General features: G+C 44.6%; 1 protein-coding gene across 1 annotated transcript; it reads right to left on the bottom strand.

The window, feature by feature from the left end:
- Positions 1–6,184: 6,184 nt before the first annotated feature.
- On the bottom strand, positions 6,185–21,216 carry ENOPH1 (enolase-phosphatase 1). Its single transcript, XM_087724015.1, has 6 exons — positions 20,933–21,216; positions 12,562–12,663; positions 10,688–10,890; positions 10,408–10,540; positions 8,511–8,634; positions 6,185–7,379 (listed from the first exon to the last, which is right to left on the bottom strand). Exons 1-6 carry the CDS (start codon positions 21,014–21,016, stop codon positions 7,240–7,242), a joined length of 786 nt encoding a protein of 261 aa, XP_087580141.1. The 5' UTR covers positions 21,017–21,216; the 3' UTR covers positions 6,185–7,239.
- Between the last annotated feature and the right edge of the window lie 4,956 nt (positions 21,217–26,172).

Genomic DNA, 26,172 nt, shown 5'->3' with positions numbered 1-26,172 from the left:
CTGGATCGTGGTTGTCCCAACTGGACTTTTGTTTTTCCTTGAAGACGTTTCGCTACTCATCCAAGAAGCTTCTTCCGTTCTGACTTCAGTTCCTTTCAGTTCTTCACTCAGAACGGAAAAAGCTTCTTGGATGAGTAGCGAAACGTCTTCAAAGTCCGGTTGCTTTTTGGAGGGGGGAAAAAAAAAACCCCTCCACCTCTTTCAGGACATTCTTGCCTGAAATACAAGTGCAAAGCGGGAAACTTCCTCCACGTTTCCCAAGCTCAAAGCAGAGCATGGCTGGCGCATTTCGCCCAATGTTCAAAACATTCCGAGTCTTGCTTAGGATAAGTGGTTGTGCTTTTAGGACAGGGTGCTTGGCCCACCAAATGGCTCAGTTTGAAATATTTTGTCTACACTACCTCTTTGCTCTTTTTTTTTTTTGCTTAAGGCATTTTATAACACGGTATGAGATGTTGGGTTTATGTTTTTTCCCCCATAGTTCCTTTGTGACCGGCTGAAAGAACTTACTAATTTCGCATTATGTTATGTTATGCAAGAGGCAGCAGAGAACTATGAACAATTGCTATCTGCATACTGTACAGTATATGCGGTTGCACCTTGACTGTGAAAAATGGAAAGGGAGGGTCGTGTTACCTGCAAGAAGACCAGGGTTACGCAGCAACCCATGGTCCGTGGACATATCACAGGGCATCGACCGGGTGGTGGTGGTGTTATCCAGATTTGCAAAAACCCAAGTGTCAAGTTGCAATGCAAGCTGCATCTGATGTCTATTATGCACACACCATACAGAAGACGGGCTATGCGTGTGACAGGGTTAGGAGTGTGATACCACAGTTAGTATCTTGCAGATCATTGTGCGTGTAAGCTTTACTAGAACCTGTACATTTGGCCATGGAATCTACAGTTCCCACGTCGATTATTGTGGAGGTTTGCAAACCGGTTTCCTGTGTTACTGACTTTAGGGGTTCAGTCGTTTGCTGAGGTGCAATCTTATCTTTCCCTCCCATTATTTTATTTTTTTGCATTTTAGACTGTCCAATTTTACTGCAGCCTGGTCCATTCGAGTGAGCAGGTGGTGCTTGACTTCACAAAAACCAGGCCTTTGATTGCCTTCCCATATTCTGGTGCTTTTGCCCCCCTTTATACTGAAAAAAAGCTTCACTTCTCACTGACTCGGGGAACAAGAAGACAAAGAAACAGGGACATTTTTATGCGGCTTCCCTCTGGGGCCCGGTGAATGGATGATGGGCTTGTTAGGATTGGGATAGGATAGGATTGTTTCTGAGCCTTTAATATTGGCATAGAGGCAGGAATCTCAAGGGCCTCTTCCTGCAAAATCCTCTTTCCTAGGCGATTTTTCCAAGTTGCATATGACTTTTCTTTTTCCCATATAAGGCCTGTACATTTAACATATCTTTTTTTTTCAGAGATTGGAAGATGTTTCTATGCTGGAATTTTAAGACTAGATACGCCAGTGTGAAGCTGTGGGGTAGAACTGTTACTTAAGGAGAAAAGTGTAACGTGGCTTGAAGTGGCAAAATAAAATAAAATCAGCAGAGGTTGGAACGTTCAAGTAGAACATTCAGTTGCCCCTTGTAAAGGGGCAATTGAAAAGTTGCTAATTTGCCATATGGAATAATCAAATCACTACAGTTGAAGGTCTAGACTTTTGGGATGAAATTATTCGCCACACAATCCTTTCTACCTTTACATCAGAGGAAGTCTCACGGAACATAAATGGGGGAGAGGGGGGGGGCTTGAAACATAAATTGGATTAAGTCCAAAACATTAAATTTCAAGAATTGGGCCAGAATCTCGATTGAGATAGTGAATGCTTGAATTAGGAGTCAGAAAATATTTAACGGGGAGAGCAGTGAATTGGGTGAAAAGCTTAAGTTTAATAATTAGAAATAGGAGACCTGTCAAAGTGGTAATGGTTTTCTACAGTAGGACATAAAACGCACACGGAATTGTAAAATACACAAGTGTTTCTATAGTAGACGGGTTTACAAGAGTGGCTGTTAAGGAAGGTGTAGATAGCTAAATGCTGTTCAGATGTTTTGGAACTCGTTTTCCCATCAGCTCTGGACAGGATGGCCAAGGGCAAGAGATTATATTACAAACATCTGGTGGGTTAACAGGTTGCTTACCCCAGCTGTAGAGGAATCCAAACCAGCTGTGCGTCTGCAGTTACGAAAAGGTTGAAAATGTAAGAAATCCACCAACAAGCAGCTAAATGGGTTTCTGTTAGAATGTGTTTTACTGTAAATAGTTCATTGTGAATTTTTTAAAAACTGTTTTATGTTGTATCATTTATATTTTGCATTTTTTTTTTCCTGAAAGGGGAGGAAAAAAATTGTTTTGTGAACATTTCCTCTCTCTCCATTGAATATGCAACCCAACTCTTTTTCACGATAAGAGTGTAAATACCTTTTAAGTATTTCTTACGGCACGTTTTTCAATATGGTTGAGCAAAGACTTCATAACTGCATACTGACACGTGACCACTCAATAAATTTCTTTTATGGAAAGCTTGGGCTTTGTTTTGTGCTTGCACCTACACAACATATTTATATCCTTGCCTGCTTTATAAAACTGAGCCCAAATGCCAAGCAATTAAAAATATTCAAAGGAGCCCACTGAGAATAGCTTTGTTGCGCAAATACTTAAACACCTGTGTTCTTGCAGGGAAGAAACTGATAATCCAGAAGCAATTCAGCCAAAACTAAAGGTAGAGGGAATTATATGAAAGTTACGTTTTTCTCCATGGGGAATGTACAGGTAATCCTTGACTTATAACTGGTCACTTACTGACCATTCAAAATTGTTATGGACCTGGACCTCATGATGTGAATTCAGTTTCAATGGCTGCTCTTTCTGGTCACGGGATCGTATTTTGGACGCTTGGCAAGCTGCTCGCATTTATGACCGTTTGCAGTACCTGTGGCCGCATGACTGCAATTTTATTCATTTATTTTCGTATTTACAATATTCTTTGGTGGAAACTGGCATCTACTTCTTGTTTCTGGCAAACAAAAAACCTCACAATGGTTTGTTTAACATCTATGATGATATTCACTTAATGACTGCCGAGGCTGCAAAAAAATGTAAAATCAGGTTGATCCTTGGTCCTATGATGGCTCACTTAACGGCTTAGCGTGACTTATGGCTGTAATTCCAGGCTCAATTATAATTGTAAGGTGGGGACCATCTGTATTTGCACTCTTTTCTTCCTAAGCTCTGTAGTAGGAAAGGAGAAGAACAGAGCAAGGAGTAATATAGGTAGTCCTTGACTTATGGCCACCATTAAGCCTGGAACTTGCTAAGTGAGAAATTGGTTGAGTTTTGTCCCATTTTATGACTTGCCACATTAGTTAAGTGAATCATTGCAATTGTTAAATTAGTAACACGGTTGTTAAGTGAATCCGGCTTCCCCCATTGACTTTGAATGTCCGAAGGTTGCCAAAGATGGTCACATGACCCTGGGACATCATAAATATGAACCACTTGTCAAGATATCTGAATGTAAATCACGGTTCACCGACAAAAGGGCGAACAACAAAACCGTGGCGACAAAACCGTGTGTTCTAAAGCGCTCTGACGAATGAGCGTTGAATCGTGCCGACAACAGCGCGGCGACAGAAGCGCGCTGTAAAACTAACCCTAACCCTAAACGTAACGCTAACCCTAACCCTAAACGTAACGCTACCCTTAACTTAAATCGGATTTCTGCCGACGCGCTGTTGTAAAGCGCCCTTCTGTCTCCGCGCTGATGACGTTGCGGTTTTAGCGACGCGGTTTAGTCGGGCGTGGTTTTGTCGTTCACCCTTTTGTCGGGTCACGGTAAATCATGTCGACCATGGGGGACGCTGGATTGGTACTAATTGTGGAAAAACCACTGTTTTGAATACTGTTGTAACTCCGGTCATTAAATGAATTGTTGTAAGTTGAGGACTACCTGTATTGATCTGGATCTGGGCCTCAGTAAAGGACACATGTCTGAGGAAAATCTGAATCAAATACCTATAGGTTTAGTTACCAGACAGAAAATTCCTTGATCTGGACAGGATTGTCTTTGTTGGAAACTGGAAGGAGATGGAACAAGTTATCAGCAGTAAAAAAAATAAAAGTTGATTCCCCCCCCCCCACAAAAGCACATTTTATGGGCAACTGTTGTGGCCTGCCAGCGGCCAGCAGAGTCGGACAGTGAGGAGGTTGGGGAGGAACATGGGCCAGTCCTGGAGTCTGGGGAAGGCTCCGGCGAAGGCTCTGTGTCGGAGGCAGAGAGAGGGCCAAAGCCATCTGGTAGTTATTTGCTGCCTCCGGAGTCTGACACGAGCGAGGCAGAAGAACAGCAGGAGCCTGTTCCTACTGTGCACATGCGCAGAGCTGCCAGGAGAACAGCTGAGAAATCAGGGTCGACTCGGGAGTAAGGCTTGGAGATGATTGCCCCCTCCCATAAGACACAAAAGAAGAACGAACGGGATGTGAGCTTTTGCAGGAAGCAATTAGTTCGTCTGGTTGGTTCAAGCTTTGAAAAGTTCTGTTTGACTGTGCTAAATTTGGCAATTGGGCCTCTGGCAACATTCCAAGGGAGATAAAGTGGGTGTTTATCAACATTCCCCTGAAGGACTGTGGCAAGTCGAGCAGACATCTGTCGGAATCTTCACAGACTGTTTGTGAAGCCTTGCGGACTGGGAATGACCATAATTCACAGCCGTATAAATAAAAGAGAGGTTTTGGGGCGAAGATTATGATTTATGCTTTCTCGGGAAGCCTAGGTGAGAACAGCAACAACCTAAGCTGAAGCTACTTTTAGACACAAGTTTTCTACTTCAGTCGTAGATTTTATTTAAAGGCAAGACATGCACCACAAGGCTGACAATGACTAAATTGGTAATATGGAGCCACTTTCCATTAGCATCCAGTCTGGGAAAGATTTATAAGCTGAATACATGAGAATTTTAATAACCGTGTCTGACTCTTCCTACATGGATTGTATAGTGGATTTCTGAGGATCAGCTACTTGTTTGTGTGTAACACACCAAGCCCTGGAACACAACCGCAAGGCCGATTCTAACAACATCTTGAAGTACCGGGAGGGCTGCCCACAACATACATAACAGAGAGGACATCAAATTTTGGAATTAAGATATTGTGTGTTCGCTCCCTTCCAGGCAGCCTACTAGATTCTCTGGACATTTCCAGTTAAATTGGGACGACATCTTAATGATTTCAGTAGTTTATCCAGCTTTGCAGTTGTTACAATAGGCCCATTTCCAAGAAAGGCTGCTGGGGGTTCGCAGGGTTTCGGGAGAACTTCTAAGTAAGATTCTGTGCAGTTTGGAGAACCCCCCCCCCGCCAATCCCACTCCTGGCTGGCCATGCCCACCCCTCCCAGGAGTCCCCATGCGGCTCATTTTGGATGCAGGTAATGGATGCAAGCCACGCGCACGGGCTCGGTGAAAAACTGGCCTACTGGAAGTTTGGGAAGGCTGGAAACGGACCTGTTTCTGGCCTCTAGAGGGCCTTTGGAGCCTGGGGAGGCTGTTTTCACCTTCCCGGAGACTCGAGGAAAGCCTCCAGATCCCGAGGCAGGCAAAAAAACAGGAGGCCGACTAGGTCACGCCCACCCAGCAACCGGGCAGAGAACCCCTTGCTAAAATTTTTGAAAGCCCACCCCTGGCTGTAACTCCTAAATAGGTTGGGCGAATGGAAAAAAACAATATTGGCGTGAGTTCCGTTCAATAGGAATTGGGGATTGTTCCCCTTACATCATTCGTGAAAAGGAGCAGGATTTGAGGAGACAAAATATTAGTTCTAGCAGAACATAAAATGCGCAACATGCTGAAGAGACCAGGACTTCCATTCTGGATTGCTGAAACGCCGGGGAGGCTTGGGAAAAAAATCAACCAAATGGGAAGGAAGAGGGGGTAGTAAACCGTGGCACAACAAAACCGCGCTCGACTAAAGCGTGCCCGATTAAACCGCGTCGCTGACGTCATCAACAGGGCGACAACAGCGAGCGCGGAGAAAGAAGGGCGCTTTAAATAGCGCTTTGAAAGCAAGCCGATTCAACTTAAGGTAAGGGTTAGGTTTAGGGTTAGGTTTAGGGTTAGGTTAAGGGTTAGGGTTAGGTTAAGGGCTAGGATTAGGTTTAGGATTAGGTTTAGGGCGGTTAGGTTTAGGTTTAGGGGGGTTAGGTTTAGGGGTTAATTTTAGGTTTAGCGTTTACAGCGTGCTTCTGTCTGCGCTGTCGTCGCCCTGTGATGACGTCAGCTACGCGGTTTCGTCGAGCGCCCTTTAGTCGAACGTGGTTTTGTGGTGGAACCGTAGTAGACACTGAGACATGCTTACCCCTCTTGAAACGCTGCTCGTAAAAGGAACAAGTGAAGCCCCACGATTAAACGATTAAAGGTCTCCATTACACCTTCAAGTGCAATAGGTGAAGTACTAACCTGCAGGATTTAGAATGCAAATTTTATAGCAATTTGATCCCCGGGGGAAATTTTTTTTTTTAAAAAAAGCACCCCCTTTCCTCCTTAGGTTAAGTAGGGCCACCTTTGAGGACTCATGCAACTCTTGCGACAAAGGATCAATCATGCCTTCCACATGCAAACATGTTCCAGTTGGCACAGACGTTCTGACTAGCTGGCATTTTTGATTCGGTTAATGCTGCCCGCGCTACTTCTTCCTTCCCTTTCCAGGACCAATCAATTCAGAGAGCTCAGCTTGCAACATTTTTCAACTATAAATAGTCTGGATTTCCCCTACGTTCCCTACAAACAAGAAGCAGCGAAGACTTTGAAATCCTCCAATCAAGTGTGAACGCCAATAAAAGAGGAGAGTTTGTAGTATACACCCAAGAGAACATATCCCCTAAGGAAATCCTCCACTGCTGGCCCCTTTGAACTGAATGGGAGGTGGGCTTTGCATCCCACCGGTTGACCTCAAAAAGACAGGCGGATCTTCTCGTTTTGAGTTGCACCTCTTGACTCTTCCATGTGCCAATCCAAAGAAAAACCTTTGAGAGCTTCACTTGTCTACCATCACAGAACGGGCAAATTTTCCATCGGGTTCAATTATGTGTCATCGGGGAGGGGAAGTCAGGCGCCCCATAGTTCTGTTTTCGGGACTCTTTCATCGCCGGCAGGAACGACGGTAAAACGGTAAGGATTATTTTCTCAGCTGCTCCTCTCTCTTTCCGCATCCCTTCCTTAATCCTAGGTGCAAACGTTAAGCAGAGGACGGCAGGAACAGTTCGCTGAAAGAGGTTATGAGTCTGTAGTACGATTTCTCATCGTCCGTCAGTCCTGCGTTGCCCGGCCGGATCACTATGGCCACGTGCATGTCTGCTTCTTCGGCAGCATCTGCTTCTAAAGGACACAAAGCGTGACTCATTAGACAATAGCAATAGGATTTAGACTTATATACCGCTTCGCAGTGCTTTACAGCCTTCTCTAAGTGGTTTACAGAGTCAGCCTCTTGCCCCCCAACAATCTGGGTCCTCATTTTACCCAGTGGCACAACAAAACCGCACTCGTCAAAATAGCGGTGATAAAATCGCGTCGCTAAAGCCGCGATGTCATCACCGTGCATCATCACCGCCGCGACAACAGCGCGGCGGCAGAAAGTGGATTTAAATTAAGGTAAGGGTTAGGATTAGGTTTAGGGGTTTGTTTTAGGTTTAGGTTTAGGGTTAGGTTAAGTTAGGGTTAGGTTTAGGGTTAGGTTTAGGATGCTGAGTGCTTGGGAATGCAGAGATTTGCCCTCCGCGATTATGTCATCGCGGTAGGGTAACGTTTTTCCTTAGTGCTTCGAACGGCGCGAATTAGTCTTCGCGCTTATGTCTCCGCGGATTTGTGGTGGAACCATTTTACCCACCTCGGAAGGATGGAAGGCTGATTCAACCTTGAACCTGGTGAGATTCGAACTGCCAAATTGCAGGCAGCTGGCAGTCGGCAGAAGTAGCCTGCAGTACCGTACTTTAACCATTGTGCCACCATTGCTTATGGCCGGACAGCACTGAACTGTCTACTTCCAGGGTATCACCTGTTTGGTCCATGTACAGATAAGTCTTTGACTGTCCGCAATTTCCACTAGTGGTTCGGGTGAACCGGTCTAAACTGACTGAATACCACCTCTGCAAGTCAGTTTTTTAAAAAATGTGGGATGAATTAAAATAGGGATATTCCCCCCTTCCTTTTCTTTTTCTGGCAATTTCTAACTCCGACACTGCGGAAGTAACACAGCAGACTTTAGCCCGGACAGAGGTTTCCAAACTCCACCTGGTGGTGTCAAACATTCAACTCAATCAGTTTTAAATCCAATGCATCTCCTCTGCAGCTCTTATTCCCTAACAGGGGAATTACATAAGACAATTATTTTTGCAAAACTTTGCTCTACACCGCTGTTGACCTTCAGGACACGCGCTCCCGTCTTGCCACTAGCACCAATTAGACATGTACCCTCTCACCACACCAGGGAGCACCCACTAGCTTTATTACCTCGAGTGACGTCCGTCAAGAATAGTATGTTGTTTGTGGCACATCCAATGCTTGCAGCAATCCGCTGATAGCTCTCGCTGTCCACTTTAGGTCCTATCTTGGTGTCAAAGTGACCATCAAAAAGCTGAGAGGGGGAAGGAGAACATTACAGAATAGCAGAATTGGAAGGAACCTTGGAGGTCATCTAATCCAACCCCCTTGCTCAACCAGGAAACCTTATATCATTTGAGGCAAATGGCTGTCCAATCTCTTCTTTAAAAGTTCCAGTGGATTAATAACAACTTCTGGAGGCAAGTTGTTCCACTGATTAATTGTTCTAACTGTCAGGAAATTTCTCCTAAGTTCTAGGTTACTTCTCTCCTTGAATAGTTTCCACCCATTCCATCTTGTCCTTCCTTCAGCTGCTTTGGAGAATAGCTTGACTCCCTCTTCTTTGTGGCAGCCCCTGAGATATTGGAACACTGCTATCATGTCTCCCCTAGTCCTTCTTTTCATTAAACTAGACATACCCAGTTCCTGCAACCGTTCTTCATGTTTTCGCCTCCAGTCCCCTAATCATCTTTGTTGCTCTTCTCTGCACTCTTTCTAGAGTCTCCACATCCTTTTTTTATATTGTGGTGACCAAAACTGGATGAAATATTACAAAAAGAACACCTAGTTCTTAGTTTTATTCCCCCAACAATCCTCTTGAGGTAAGCAACACTAAGACTCACACAAAATCAGTCGAGGAATTTTTATGGCTGAGGACAGACTAGAGCAGGGGTGTCAAACTCAAGGCTCATGGGCTGGATCCGGCCTGCAGGATACTTAGATCTGGCCTGCCGTACCACCCTGGAAAGGACTGGCCCACAGGGCCTTTGCCAGCAAAAACAGAGCTTGGGAGGGCTGTGCGTGGCCTCCTAGGCCCCGTTTTTGGCCGCAACGGCCTCCTGCAGCTCCTCTGCCAGCAAAAATGGAGCTGGGGGGGGGGGGGCGTTGTGCGGTTGCAGGAGGCCGTCTCAGCAGAAAACGAGGCCTGAGTTCCGTTTTCACTGGCAGAGGTCTAGCAAAACAAACTAAAAGCAAAACATTTTGAGCATGCAAGAAGGGACAGGAAAGGAGAAAGGGAAAGAGGAAAGACAAAGAAAAAGAAGGAAAAGAGAAGGAAGAAGAAAGGAGAATGAAGAGGGAAGGAAGAAGAGGAAAAGGAAGGAAGGAAGATTATAACGACAGTGAGGGAGGGTCTGAGGGAAGTCCTGCGTTAGCACTTGGGACACCACAGGGGCCTCTGACACGAGTGATGTCAAGCTGGCCACGCCCAGCCGGCCTCCCGAGGTCAAAGACAACCCTGATGCGGCCCTCAATGAAATCGAGTTTGACACCCTTGAACTAGAAACTTGGGATTCCTATGGTTCTAGTCCATAGGACTATACCACAATGGCTGCCTTTGTGATATTACTGTTGTTGTAGAGGCAGAAAGTGCTACTATTTTTGGCAGGGAAACCCTGGAAGAGCATCTCTGTGAGCATCTGGATCATCTGTTTGACTGTATGGACTCTTGATTTAATTTTGGATGTTATTTGGAACTCTGACACCAGTCTCTGTTCCACACCCACTCTGATTAAGGTTACCCTGAATCAAGATTTATCAAGATAAATTTACAAGTGGCCTCAATACCCTCAGAGAGCTAAAGACAGATCTTCAGAGTGCTAACGACCAGCTGGCTGCGAAGAATATAAATCCTTCCATTCCCCACCATTCATTCAGAACTGAAGAAGCTTCTTGGGCGAGAAGTGAAATGTTTCCAAAGGAAAAAAACAACAAGTCCAGTAGTCTTTTTTTATTTTTAAAGCACCTCTGGGACAACCATGACCTGGATGATTGAGAATCTCCCTAGACATTTAGACTGTATACTTACCTCTAAAATATCACCTTCTGTAGAATTCCCGAATAGAAGCTTTTGAGCCTCCACGCTCCCAGAGGAATAAATATAAACCTTTCGCCCTGCTTCTTTCCACTTTTTCACTGCGGGAACGACGTCCTTAAAGAACCTGCAATGGGCCAGGCAAGGGATGGAGACAGAATTGTTGAAGAGGCAATGAAACAGCTTTCCTCACCAATATTTTAAGTCATCACTGGAAGCTGATGCTCATCGTGTCCGCTAAGCAGTGAACAGCAAATGGCGCAGTGATACTCACTCTCCCTTCAGGCGGCCATTTTCGTAGGCCGCTCTCCATATGTGGCCCTGGAGCTCTTTCAAAGCGGTGGTCTTCCGATCCAAAGACATCTGCCAGAGGACATTGTCTATCACAGCCTGGATGACCCGTTCGACCTCTTCTTCTCCATCCCTGGTTTCCAGTGGGATAGGTACCACTCCCTCCATATGAGAGTCTTCTTCAGCCTAAGGAAATCAAAAGAGAAAACAAGCAAGGGGATAGGATTAGGGTTAAGACTTCCCCAAGCTGCCCCTTTCTTTCTCCTGGCCCCACCGACAAGGGAGGAGGAAGGCCAGGCTTGGGGGATGGCCCCCACCCTGCAAGAGCCGCCCCCCTGCCATTCTCTCCCAGCCCTCTTTGCTGGCGGCTGTAGCAAATGTACCGCGACGAAGGCGGAATGCTGTTGCAATGCAAAGGCAAGTGCAGGGGCGCTTCACTCCCGCACTAAGGCTCCGACCATGCCATTGCCGTGAAAGCACGACAGCTCTTTCATCCCTCTGCCATGACAGGGAGCCACAGCCGAGGGCTCAAAGAGCCGCATGCGGCTCCGGAGCCACAGGTTGCCGACCCCTGGCCTAAGGAGATACAACTGGCAGGACCCAGGAGAAGAGCCTTCTCGGTGGTGGCTCCCTCCTTTTGAAATATCATCTCTTCAGAAATTAGATGGGCTCCCACTTTGATGTTTTTTCCTAAGGACCTGGAAACTCATTTTTTCCCAGCGGGCCTGAGGAACTCAAAAGTGGGATGGACCTCATCAAATGCTTCATTTAACTGTTTATTGTTGCTCGGGGGTGGTGGTGGTTTGGTGACGGGTTATTGGTATTTTTATCTATTTTATTTATTTTATTTTATTTTATATTCTGTGTTTTTAATGCTTGCAATAAAACGTTGCTGTGAGTGAGTAGGTGGTTATATACATTTTCTAAATAAATAACCTGAAATTTTCTGACAAGTGAGGGCAATCAACCAATGGAACAGAAGTTGCCTCCGGAAGTTGTGGGTGCTCCATCACTGAAGTTTTTTAAAAGAGGCTGGGCAACCATTTGTCTGAAATGGAATAGGGTTTCCTGCCTGAGCAGGGGGTTGGACTAGAAGACCTCCAAGGTCCCTTCCAACTCTGTTATTTTGTAATCCTGTCTATATCAGACTGGCATGAAAAGAGCCAGAGTTGTGTTGAGATACCGTATTTTTCAGCGTACAAGATTTTGAAGAGGCACATTTAAAAAAAAAAAGTTTTTGCACTCTACACACCTCCCAGAAAACGGCTATGTTTTTTTGTCCAAAAAAAAAGGGTATGCATAACCTTTAGGAGGCTTATAGTGTTCCTTGGGGTTGGAAGGGGGCAAAAATGAGCAAAATACTCCCCTTTTTTGTCAACAAAAGGGCATGCACAGCATTTAGGAGGCTTATAGAGTGCTCCTGGGGGCTGAGGGAGCAAAAACGAGCAAACAACGGCCCATTTTTCGCTCATTTTAGCTCTCCCCAGCCCCCAGGAGCACTCTGGAAGCCTCCTAAAGGCTATGCATGGCCATTTTTGCAAAGCGGGCGGAGTTTCAAGAGGCAAAAAATGCTGTATTTAGTGTATAAAACACATCCAGATTTTCACCCTCTTTTCGGAGGGAAAAAGGTACATCTTAAGACCAGTGTTTCTCAACCTTGGCAACTTGAAGATGTCTGGACTTCAACTCCCAGAATTCCCCAGCCAGCATTCGAATGCTGGCTGGGGAATTCTGGGAGTTGAAGTCCGGACATCTTCAAGTTGCCAAGGTTGAGAAACACTGTGAAAAATACGGTAAGTGGCTTTACAAATATTTTAAATTAAACAAATAATGAAGGAGAGATGTCCAGGGCTCTACCTGTTTTCTCAGCAGGCCAACATCTTGCTGGCACTCTTCTTCTTCCCAGTGGGTGTCCAGATAATCCCGAATATTTTCCCTGATGTAAGGAAACAAAATATCCTGGGGACACAACAAAAAGATATTGGTGTTTTAAGCTACTGTGGACATTTGTTTGGAAACAACATTGGACCCTTGGGGCATCTTCAAAAGCATTGATTATCCAATACTATTAATTTAGTCATTTCACCAAAATCTCTACAATTTAATTCTTGGAAGAGAAATTTAAACACATGTAGCCAGGGAAAACAGTGAGCCTACTTAGTGGGAACAAAGATGAAAAAGAGACAGAATCTTTTTGAGAGTAAACATACCTTAATAAATACAGAATTGTTTTTTGGAAGTTTTATTGTTTGTTTACTTTTTTAATTATATAAAATCTAAAAGAAAAAAGAAATTAAGGGCGGGAAAGGGAACAGTGGAGTGAGATAGAAGGGGGGAAAAGAAAGAAAAGGGGGCATTAACTTCCAACCCTTCCTAGCACGGGGTGAGATAAACACACTGGAGGCTCAACTTTTTGCTTTTACACATTAGTAAATGTAAAAGTTCCCCTTGCGCATGTGTGCTAGTCGTTCCCGACTCTAGGGGGCAATGCTCATCTCCGTTTCAAATCGAAGAGCCAGCGCTGTCCGAAGACGTCTCCGTGGTCATGTGGCCAGCATGACTAAATGCCGAAGGTGCACAGAACGTTGTTACCTTCCCACCAAAGGTGGTTCCTATTTTTCTTCTTGCATTTTTACATGCTTTCGAACTGCTAGGTTGGTAGAAGCTGGGACAAGTAACAGGAGCTCACTTTGTTATGCGGCGCTAGGGATTTGAACTGCCAAAACTGCCAACCTTTCTGACCGAGAAGCTCACTTTTAGCCACTATGTCCTATACATGCTGTAAATACATGCACTCAAATTTTGAACAGCTGGTTGTTGAGATGCGTGACCCGACAAAAGCGCGAACGTCATAAGCGCACCGACAACACCGCGGCGCTAAAACCGCGATGTCAAAAGCGCGCCCACAACAGCGCGCTGACAGAAGCGCGATTTAACTTAAGGTAAGGTTTACGGTTAGGTTTAGGGTTAGGTTTAGGGTTCCGTTACAGCACGCTTCTGTTGGCGCACTTTTGTTGGTGCGCTTTAGGGCTAATTAGTCGCTCATTCATCGTGCGGTTTTGTCACCACGCTTTAGTCACTGCGGTTTAGTCAGGCGCGCTTTTGTTGTGCGTGCATTTGTGGTGGAACCGTTGAGATGCTGTGATTATAAATACAAAGACCGCCAGAGGTTTTCGCGGGTGTTAGTATGTAGGTCTTTGGTTGTTCGGGTTTTCTCCCGCGTAAAATTGGAAGAGTCTTGGCGACGTTTCGACGAAGTCTCATTCGTCATCTTCAGGCTTCGTGCTTCCAAGACACTTCCAATTTTACGCGGGAGAAAACCCGAACAACCAAAGACATATACATACAACCAAGGGTTGTAAAAATCTAATAGATACCTTTCACCCTGGCTTCGCTGATAACGGATAAGAGCCTGTGGCCTAATGGCTAAGAAGTCTGCCTAGTATGTAATATAGCCCAGGTTCAAATCCCAGTAAGGGTATGGCTAGCTGATGAGAGCTAAATAGCTTGAAATAGATCTATACGAGTCTCCCTTTATTTATTTATCAGCACAAATAAAAAAAGACAAATATAACAAAGGCAACAGTAAAAAAAAAACATTGGGTTTCTGTCGTGATGGACTCTTGTGACGAGCCGATTGACAGATGATGGAAGCAGTTAGCTTCCTCCCATAATTGGGGCTTACCAGGGGTTGTAAAAATCTAATAGATACCGTTCACCCTGGCTTCGCTGATAACGGATAAGAGCCTGTGGCCTAATGGCTAAGAAGTCTGCCTAGTATGTAATATAGCCCAGGTTCAAATCCCAGTAAGGGTATGGCTAGCTGATGAGAGCTAAATAGCTTGAAATAGATCTATACTAGTCTCCCTTTATTTATTTATCAGCACAAATAAAAAAAGACAAATATAACAAAGGCAACAGTAAAAAAAACAACATTGGGTTTCTGTCGTGATGGACTCTTGTGACGAGCCGATTGACAGATGATGGAAGCAGCTAGCTTCCTCCCATAATTGGGGCTTACCAGGGGTTGTAAAAATCTAATAGATACCTTTCACCCTGGCTTCGCTGATAACGGATAAGAGCCTGTGGCCTAATGGCTAAGAAGTCTGCCTAGTATGTAATATAGCCCAGGTTCAAATCCCAGTAAGGGTATGGCTAGCTGATGAGAGCTAAATAGCTTGAAATAGATCTATACTAGTCTCCCTTTATTTATTTATCTATCAGCACAAATAAAAACACACACACAACACACACATATACATACATACATACGTACACACACACACACACACACACATATAATTTCTGTTCCAGCAGACAGTGCGCCTTTCAATTAGCTGCATAATTAAACGCTGAATCAGCAACTGTGCTATTCTTAAACATCAAAAAGCCTATAATTTGGGGGACATCTCTATGAGATATTAAGCGAAGATTGATCACGTCTGCCAGATCTCCATGTCCAGGTCTACTGGGCTTACCAGGTGACCATGATGTGACCTTCATGTTAAATAAGTAACGTATGTTCAGGTTGGCTGCTCGCGCTTGAAAAGCAAACCATGGGGAAAATTAATTCTATACAAGAGACCTTCTTCAAGTTATTAAGGTCAATGGAAACAAAGGCCAATTTGGGGCAACCCAAAAGTGATAACTTCCATCCCTGCTTGACTAATTGTGCCGATGACCTATGCGTGCATTGGATTTTAGGAAACAATACTTTTTTTTTGGGGGGGGGAGGGGGGTCGATCCCAAAGGTGACTTTTTTAAAGACACCACTGGACTTTCTGGCTTTTCTTGAAGATGTTTCGCTTCTCATCCAGGAAGCTTCTTCAGCTCTGATGCCAAAGTGCATGGCTAAATGTCTATGAAGATTCTCAAGTCATCCAGGTCATGGTTATCCCAAAGGTGCTTTTTCAAGAGGCAACTGAACTTTCTTGGTTTTTCATTCTGGCTTTTCTTTGAAGATGGTCCAGGAAGCTTCTTCAGCTGTCAATTTCTTGGATGAGAAGCAAAGTGCCTTTAAAGAGAATCCAGAAAGTCCTGTTGCCTCTTGAAAAAAAAAAAGCACCTTTGGGAAAACCATGATCTGGTTGACTGAGAACCTCCACAGACATTAGGTTGACGTGAGACATGTATTTAAGACCATGTACTGCAGTGGTGGGTTTCAAAATTTTTTAGAACCTCTTCTGAAGGTGTGGCCTACTTTGTGGGAGTGGCTTGCTGGCCATGTGACCGGGTGGGAGTGGCTTGGCAGTCATGTGACTGGATGGGCATGGCCAACTTGTAAAATGTGGTGAAACTCACTTAACAATGCTCTTGCTTAGCAACCAAAATGTTGGCTCAAAAACTCTGGCATTTGAAGCACGCAAGTCTTAAAGCTGTCAAGTTACAAGATCCTTGCATCCTTAACCCTTTAGGAAAAAAAAAACCAGGGGTGTTCAAACTTGACAGCTTTAAGACTTGTGGACTTCAACTCCCAGAATTCCTCCTCTTGCTCTTCATCTTGATGATGTGCGGACGGACGGGGGGAGGGAGCTGGAAGTGGTTCTAAATGGCACTGTAGATTTGTGGAACCCCTTTTATAGAAGAGGTTAGAACTGGCAGGAACCCACCCCTGATGTACTGTCTTTGAGAATAGAAACATAATTCACCCTCTTTAGTAAGTTCCTTTAAATTAAATTCCATGCCAATACGCATTCTCACCCAGTAACTCTGGACCAGGCATGAACAACTTGTGGCCCAGAGGCCATATGAGACCCTGGACAGCTAGTAATGCAGCCACAGAAGATATAAAACTTAAAAAATAGCCAGAGTGGTACAGTGGTTAGAGTGCCATACTGCAGGCTACTTTGGCTGACTGCCGGCTGCCTGCAATTTGACAGTTTGAATCTCTCCAGGTTCAAGGTTGACTCAGCCTTCCATCCTTCCGAGGGGAGTAAAATGAGGACCCAGATTGTTGTGGGCAAGAGGCTGACTCTGTCAACCGCTTAGAGAGGGCTGAGAGAGAGCTTGCCTCCAGAAGTTGTGAATGCCCCAACACTGGAAGTTTTTAAGAAGATGTTGGATAGCCATTTGTCTGTAACGGTTTAAGGTTTCCTGCCTAGGCAGGGGGTTGGACTAGAAGACCTCCAAGGTCCCTTCCAACTCTGCTATTGTATTGTATTGTAAAACACTGTAAAGTGGTATAAAAGTCTAAGTGCTGTTGCTATTGCTAAAAAATAAAAGACACATGTACACAGGGACACACATCATATATTTTGTATGTGGCCCAAGACAATTCCTCTCCACTCAATGTGGCCCAGGCAAGCCAAAAAGCTGGACAACTGTGATTTAGATGCTTGCATGGAATAGACCTTCTGGAAGAAAACATGATAAAGATACATCTCTTTAATTTAAGAAAAAACTCCAGGTGGTATTCAACTTATGAGCACAATTTGTCGCTAAGCGAAACATTTTGATAAGTGAATTTCACCCCCCATTTTAACACCTTTCTTGCCATCGTGGTTAAAGCAAAATCACTGTAGCTGATTGAATTAGTAACATGGTTGCTAAGTAAATCTGGCTTCCTCGTTGACTTTGCTGACCTCATGGCTTGACTACTGCAGCTAGCTCTACACGGACTGCCCATGAAGACAAACTGGGAGCCGAAACAGATCCAGAAGCAGCACAGCAGCAGCTGTAGGCAGGAATTGGCCATGCCTCAGTATGCCCATGTTAACACCCCTGCTCTGCGAACTGCACAGGTAGACAAGTTCGCTTCCAGGGGTTCCACCACAAAACCGCGTTCGACTAAACCACGCAGCTGACATCATCAACAGCGCGACAACAGTGCGGAGACAGAAGCACGCTGTAAACGCTAAACCTAAAATTAACCCCTAAACCTAAACCTAACCCCCCTAAACCTAATCCTAAACGTAACCCTAAACCTTAACCTAACCCTAAACCTAACCCTAATCCTAACACTTAACCTAACCCTAAACCTAACCCTAACCCTCAACCTAACCCTAAACCTAACCCTTACCTTAAGTTGAATCGGCTTGCTTTCAAAGCGCTATTTAAAGCACCCTTTTTTCTCCGCGCTCGCTGTTGTCGCCCTGTTGATGACGTCAGCGACGCGGTTTAATTGGGCGCGGCTTAGTCGAGCGCGGTTTTGTCATGCCACGGCTTCCAGGTACGATTCAAGGTCCGCCGATTAAGCTCTACCTGGCCTAGAGCCCGGTTACTTGAAGGAAGGAACACCAAACTCCTGTAGTATCGGGTCAGCCAATTGGCTCTGGAGCATCTTCTCCATAGCAATACCTCCCCCTCACTCATTATATAATCTATATCAATCATGCCATTGTATCGCTGTCCATAATTGTTTCTTTGTAGTGCTACTATGACGTTTTTTCCTAAATGGAAGGAGCTACTTTGCAGTGCAATGTATGTGCAAAGGGAAAAAGGCTGCAAACTTTGCAGACCCTGGAAAGAAAATAACAGCAGATCCCTGAGTCCAGTGGTTTTCAACTTGTGGGTCGGGACCCCTTCGGAGGACGAACAACCCTTTCACAGGGGTCGCCTAAGACAGTGTTTTTCAACCACTGTGCCGTGGCACACTAGTGTGCCGTGACATAGTGTAAGGTGTGCCGTGGGAAAAACACCTGCCTATATTGAATATAGGCACAGTTAAATTTTTTTAACATTTTCTAATGGTGGTGTGCCTCGTGATTTTTTTCATGAAAAAAGTGTGCCTTTGCACAAAAAAGGTTGAAAAACACTGGCCTAAGACCATCGGAAAACACATATTTTCGGAAAAAAATACAGAAAACATAAAATAATTTTATGGTTGGGGGTCACCACAACATGAGGAACTGTATTAAAGGGTCGTGGCATTAGGAAGGTTGAGACCCACTACCTTAGAGCAGTGTTTCTCAACCTTGGCCACTTGAAGATGTCTGGACTTCAACTCCCAGAATTCCCTAGCCAGCGAATGCTGGCTGGGGAATTCTGGGAGTTGAAGTCCAGACATCTTCAAGTGGCCAAGGTTGAGAAACACTGCCTTAGAGTATTCCTTGATTCATTTAGCGGCCATTCAAAGTTGCGACATCATTGGGGAAAAGTGACCTATGACCCTTTTTCACACTTAGGATTGTTGTCACTTGACCTCGGTCACACATTTATGATCGTTGTGATGTCCCAAGATTGTTGTTGTTAGTTGTGATGTCGTACCCGAGTCATCGCGACCCCATGGACAACGTTCCTCCAGGCCTTCCTGTCCTCTACCATCCTCTGGAGTCGATTGAAGCTCACACCGGCTGCTTCAGTGACTCCATCCAGCCACCTCATTCTCTGTCGTTCCCCTTCTTCTTTTGCCCTCCGTCTTTCCCAGCATGAGGCTCTTCTCCAGGGAGTCCTTCCTTCTCATTAGGTGGCCAAAGTACTTGAGTTTCATCTTCAGGATCTGGCCTTCCAAAGAGCAGTCAGGGTTGATCTCCTCTAGGACTGACCGGTTTGATCTGAGCTTGATCCTCTAGGACTGACTTGAGATCGTGTGGTCTCTTTTAGTGATTTTCTGACAAGCAAAGTCAATGGATAAACCCGATTCCCTTTACAGCCATGTTACTAACTTAGCAACTGCAATAATTCACTGAACTGTGGCAGGAAAAGTGGTAAAATGGGGCAAAACTCACTTTAAGAAATACCTCACTTTGCAACATAAATTCTGGACTCAATTGTGGTCGTAAGTCAACACTCACTCTCATCAGAAAGTCAATTCCTAGCTATTATATCTTCCTCACTTTCCATGGTAATAAGTCCACAGCGGCACTGCAATTTACTGCCCAATAAATATGCACTGAGCTATTCCGGTACTTGAAAAGCCAATGCAGTTAATGTATTAAGACTGGTATTGGAGAAATCCAGGTTCAAATCCACCCACGGGCATAGAAGTCGCTCTCCCCGTCAGTCCAACTTATCTCTCAGGATTGGTGGTGTGGAAAAAAAATGGGAAGACCAATATAAAACATAATTTAATCATTCTTTTTCCATTTCAAAGCAACAATATAGGCTTAGAGTCTCAGACCGAATTGCATGAAGCGATCATTTAATAATGCTTTATTAAATGTCTTAGAGTTGGCTGGTTTCATCCTGCACACCGCATCAAATCATATCCATCTATCCATCCTTCTTTCTAGCCCAGCCAAATTTTGCATCTATCAGTATATAGATTATCAGCAAACATTCAACTGCATGGCCAAAATGAGGTTTAAAAAGTAATCTTTACAGTACATAACACAAAAAGAAAAGTGTTTCTTTTAAAAAAAAAACCACAACTCACATAATTTTATCTTCCCTTAAGTAAAAGCTACCAAACAGTTAATCTTTTTGCCTAGAACTTCAATCAATTTCAATTAAGATCAAACCGGTCAGTCCTAGAGGAGATCAACCCTGACTGCTCTTTAGAAGGCCAGATCCTGAAGAGGAAACTCAAAGACTTTGGCCACCTAATGAGAAGGAAGGACTCACTGGAGAAGAGCCTCATGCTGGGAAAGACTGAGGGCAAAAGAAGAAGGGGACAGCAGAGAAGGAGGTGGCTGGGGAATTCTGGGAGTTGAAGTCCATCTTCAAAATTGCCAACAATTGAAAAACACTGTCCTGCACTGTTACTCTCAACCAAACCACAGGAGATAAAGCCAGCCAGGCACTATTTCCACCCTGCCTTGATTTTGTTGGCACTCAAGTATTAACACTCCTTCCTTTCCCCTGCAAAACAACCCTGCAAGGTAGGCTGGGCTGAATGATTTGATTCCAACCAATCAAACCCAGCCAGGTTTCACTGCTTCAAGAGAAGGACTGGAATTCAGAGCCTCTGTGTGTGTGTGTGTGTGTGTGTGTGTGTACACCTAATCCAGCATCTTCCCCACTAACACTTAAAACGCGTGTTTTAAAAGAAGTGTTTTAAAAGAAGGCCAGACTAAAGGAGATATACCCCCCTCCCCCAATTCCCACGCGCGTTCAGTTTAGGCAGGGCAAAACAAGGCGGCTTAGGGGAGGGGGGGTTGGACTAGATGACCTACAAGATCCCTTCCAACTCCTGTTCATCTGTACCTGCTTCCCGCGAGAGGAAGGCACGAGGGTTTTTGCAATAGCCCCGTCTACACACGCCCCCTCCCCACCAAATGCCCCCCTTTTCCTACAAGCCTCAGGATCGCAACCTACGCAACTACACCCCCCCCCCAAAAAAAACCCTCACCTTGACAAACGTGATGGGAGTGGTGGTGCCTTCCACGTCGAGCAAAAACACGCTGACTTCCGCGGGGACCGTGAAGCCCACCATGTCCCCGGCTGGAAGCTTTTTACGGTTCGATGTCCCCGGAGGGAACGAGGGTGGGGTGGACGCGGGAACCGACGGGACCTGGGGGAAATTTCCTTGGGAATCGGAGGAGGGGGTTGGTTTGCAGCCGCGCCGGGGAAATGAAAAGCTTCCGGAGGCGACTTCTGCGAGAGAGGCGGCGCTGCCACGAGCCCCTCCGCGAGCACGAGCGGAGGGCGGAGACCCACGTGGCTGGAAGGGGAGCCGCCGCAGCGGCCGGATCGCCGCGCTCTGATTGGTGGCTACAAATGTGGAAAAAAAGAGAGAGCGAGCGAGTGAGTGAGCGTGCGTGTGTGTGTGAGAGAGAGGTGTGTGTCTGCAATCGTCTATTGCGGCCGGAGAGAGGGAAGTTGCGGGGGGTTGCAAGCCTAATATTCCTAATATTCCCTTGTATTTCATGTATTCATAATTACAATAGAATAGAATAGGATTGGCACAGCATAGAGTAAATTAGAATACAATAGAATAGAATAGAAATAGCATAGAATGATACAGAACACAATAAAAAATAGCATAGCATAGGATAAGATATAGAATACAATAGAAATAGCATGGCATAGCATAGGATAAGATATAGAATAGAATAGAAATAGCATAGCATAGAATGATATAAAATAGAATAGAAAAAGCATAGCATAGAGTAAGATATAGAATAGAAATAGCATGGCATAGGATAAGATATAGAATAGAATAGAAAAAGCATAGCATAAAGATATAGAACAGAAATAGCATGGCATAGGATAAGATATAGAATAGAAAAAGCATAGCATAAAGATATAGAATAGAAATAGCATGGCATAGGATAAGATATAGAATAGAATAGAAAAAGCATAGCATAGAGTAAGATATAGAATAGAAATAGCATAGCATAGAATGATATAGAATAGAAATAGCATGGCATAGCATAGGATAGCGAATAGAATAGAAAAAGCATAGCATAGAGTAAGATATAGAATAGAATAGAAATAGCATAGCATAGAATGATATAGAATAGAAAAAGCATAGCATAGAGTAAGATAGAATAGAATAAGATAGAATAGAATAATTTCTTAGCCAAGTGTGATTGGACACACAAGGAATTTGTCTTTGATGCATACGACCTGAGTATACATAAAAAGACAAGATACATTGTCAAGAATCTTAAGGTACGACACTTATAGTCATAGGGAACAAATAAGCAATCAGGAAACAATATAAATCGTAAGGGTACAAATAACAAAGTTACAGTCATACAGGCATAAGTGGGAGGAGATAGGAACGATGAGAAGACTAATAGTAATAGTAATGCAGCCTTAGTGAATACTTTTGACAGTGTGAGGGAATCGTTCAGCAGAGTGATGGCATGTGGGGAAAAACTGTCCTTGTGTCTAGTTGTCTTGGTGTGCAGTGCCCTATAGCGTAGCTTTGAGGGTAGGAGTTGAAACAATTTATGTCCAGGATGCGAGGGGTCTGTAGATATTTTCACGGCCCTCTTTTTGACTCGTGCAGTGCACAGGTCCTCAATGGAAGGCAGGTTGGCAGTAATGGTTTTTTTCTGCAGTTCGGATTATCCTCTGAAGTCTGCGTCTGTCTTGTTGGGTTGCAGAATCATGTTTAGCCTTCTGTCTGTTACTCCATTCGGGCTTGACGGAATAAAATCAATCAATAAAATAAAAATCAATAAAATAAATGCCCCCCCCCCACCAAAAAAAGCGCGTAAACTGCTGTGCGTTTCCCTAGCTCTTCTCTTGGGAGGGTTTTTTTTTTTTTTTTTTGCATCTTGGCTAGGACTTGCACGAGACGCCGGGTGCAAGGCTGTTGCACGCGGCTCTCGGTGCAAATCCCGCGGAGGCGCGGAGGGGGCTATTCCCGCCCCCCCTCTCCCGTTTGCGCAGGCTTCCTTCGTGCCCGGGACTCCAGTCCAGGCCAAAAAAAAAAAAAGCTTGCAATATTTCCTGGTTGGAAGAGGCGAGTTTATTAAAAAATAAAATAAAGGCCACCATGCATGCTTGGCCAGGAAACGATGATTTCTGGGCGTGCGTGTGTGTGCGCGCGCGTGCTTGCAGGGTGCAACGGGCGTGCAAAAGGCTGCCGTGGCCCTCGATCGTATCCAAGAGAGGAGAGACTCGGCCTTAATTACACACCCACCCGCGCGCTTCGAGGAAGGAGCCCCTTCCCGAAACTCGGCGCGAGGTTAAGAGAGAGCCCGCGCGTGAACGTGCACGCCCCGAACGACCATGTTGTGTAAGGCGAGCGGCCATTTTCCCAGTGCGTGTGCATGCGCCTGTGTCTGTGTCTATTTATATCGATTTGCGTGTGTAAAATGGATCGAACACGAGGGGGGGGGGCGCGAAGGCGTCTTTGCGTGCTGCGGAGCGTCCTCGGGGGTTTCCTCCTAAGGAAAGACGGTGCTTTTCAAAAGTTGGGCGTGGAAGGGCAGAGTTTTGCCCATTGGACCGCGTTGCACGGGGTGGTGGTGGTGGTACGCGAACCGTGGAAAGGGCTGCGAAAGCGAAGAGCTGGCCTCGGCCTTTTTTTAAAAAAAGGGGGATCAGAACGGGGGGGGGGCTGCCCTGCGCATCTTTGAAGCCCGATTTCCAATTCTTCTGAATCCGAAATGTCTAAAACAAACTTTTGTCGACCGCGCAAGGAAGGCTATTTGAAGCCTCTACATCCCTTCCTTCCTTGCTGGCTTTGAAAACGGTGCGGTTAATACTGTGATACTTCAAGGTGGGTTAAAACTTCGTGGTGCCTGGTTTTTAGGGGGATGTCTAAAGACATTTCTGATGCTTCAGGAGTTTTGCTTGAAAGGGTGCCCAGCTGCTGAAAAGGAGACCATTGGAAAAAAAATTAAGCCATTTTCTTCATTTTATATCACATTTTTCATCTTTTTAACGCTTGGGTATTAGTATACCTCATATGTACATACAGGTTGTTTTTGTTTTTCTTCCCTTTTTATATACATAACACATTCCTTTATCACTGCTAGCTAGAAGTTAGCAACATACTTTAATCTACACACTGTGCAGTTGTTATAGTTATGTACTTACACACGCTTTTGTCACAAGGAGAGGAGACCATTTTTGACTGCCATGCTAAATAAAAGTGAAAGCCAGTTTCGCTTTCGCACACGAGGCGTTTGAAGAGGTTGTGCCTGCCACTGCCGGTTTTTTAAAAAAAAAAATAATTGTATATAATACAACCCTTGGTTGTATAAACAGGCATAGAATAAAAAAAGTATTAGTACCGCTTTATAAAGCCTTAGTAAAGCCGTTTCTGGAATACTGCATCCAGTTTTGGTCACATTACCAAAAAAATAAAAGATGTTGAGATTTTGGAAAAAGTGCAAAGAAGAGTAGCTAAGATGATTAAGGGCTTGGAGGCTAAAACGTGTGAAGAAAGGTTGTAGGAATTGGGTATGGTTAGTCTAGAGAAAAAAGGGAATAGAATAGGCATAGCATAGCATAGAATAAAATTCGTTGTGTGATTGGACACACAAGGAATTTGTCTTTGGTGCATATGCTCTCGGTGTACATAAGGAAAAAATAAAATACAATACATTCATCAAGAATCGTAAGATACGAAACTTAAGAGATAGTCGTAGGTTACTAATAAGCAATCAAATTATACTAGAAAACAAAACCATAAATTTTAAAGATACAAGCAACATGGTTATATGTCATAAATGGAAAGAGAGAGGTACTAGGAAGGAAGAGAAGAATAATAGTAATACAGTCTTAGTAGATAATTTGACAGTGTTGTAGGGATTAGATGTTTAGCAGAGAGAATGGCACTTGGGGGGAAAACTGCCCTTGTGTCTAGTTATGTGTGCAGAGTGCCGTTTTGAGGGTAGGAGTTGAAGCAATTTATGTCCAGGATGCAAGGGGACTAGATATTTTCACAGCCTATTTTTTGACTCTTTTTGAGTAAGGGTGACATGATAGCAGTGTTCCAGTATTTGAGAGGCTGGTACCAAGAGGAGGGGCACTTTTCCAAAGACAAAGCAGGACAAGAAACAATGAATGGAAACTAATCAAGGAGAGAAAGAACTTGGAATTGCGGAGAAACTTCCTAACAGTGACGACAATTAAGCAGTGAAACAACTTGCCTTCAGAAGTTGTGGGTGCTTCATCACTGGAGGTTTTTAAGGAGAGACTGGACATTCACTCATCTGAAATTGTAAGGGGTCTCCTGCTTGAGCAGAGGGCTGGACTAGAAGACCTCCAAGGTCCCTTCCAGCTGTACTCTGATTGATACAAGAACATCATCAGCATTATAGCAGTGTCCCCCCCCCCCCCAAGCATGTCCTTAAATTTCCAAATGTGCCTAGGGGTAATCTTCTACTTATAACCATTCGTTTTAATGACTGAAGCTGTTCCAAATTCAGATGCTTGGCAACTGGTTCATATTTATGATGGTTGCAATGTCCTGGGGTCATGAGCTCATCTTTTGCGAACTTCTGATAAAGTCAGTGGGGAAAACATGTTCATCATCTTACAACTGTGTTTCTACTAACTTAGCAACTGCAGTGATTTGACAGCGGTGGCAAGAAGGGTTGTGAAATTGAGCAAAATTTACTTAACTCTCTTGCATAGCGACAGATATGTTGGGCTCAATTGTCCTTGTAAGTGTAGGACTACCTTTACTGATGGTAGGTTGAAGATCCTTTTTCCTTCTTGTTGTTAGTTGTGAAGTCGTGTCCGACCCATTGCAACCCCATAAATAATGTTCCTCCAGGCCTTCCTGTCCTCTACCATCCTCTGGAGTCCATTTAAGCTCACGCCAACTACTTCAGTGACTCCATCCAGCCACCTCCTTCTCTGTCGTCCCCTTCTTCTTCTTTTGCCCTCCATCGTTCCCAGCATTAGGCTCTTCTCCAGGGAGTCCTTCCTTCTCATTAGGTGGCCAAAGTCTTTGAGTTTCATCTTCAGGATCCGGCCTTCTAAAGAGCAGTCAGGGTTGATCTCCTCTAGGACTGACTGGTTGGATCTTCTGGCAGTCCAAGGGACTTGCAGGAGTCTTCTCCAGCACCAGAGTTCAAAGGCCTCCATTCTTTGGTGCTCAGCCTTCCTTATGGTCCAACTTTCACAGCCATGCATTGCAACTGGGGAAAACCGTAGCCTTGACTATACACACTTTTG

This window comes from Thamnophis sirtalis, unplaced genomic scaffold, assembly GCF_051295495.1.
Source record: "Thamnophis sirtalis isolate CommonGarterSnake01/CBP01778 unplaced genomic scaffold, rThaSir2_p1.2 scaffold_10, whole genome shotgun sequence".
Lineage (NCBI taxonomy): Eukaryota > Metazoa > Chordata > Lepidosauria > Squamata > Natricidae > Thamnophis > Thamnophis sirtalis.
The sequence above is the reverse complement of the archived record's forward strand: the minus strand, read 5'-3'. Positions and strand labels throughout refer to the sequence as shown.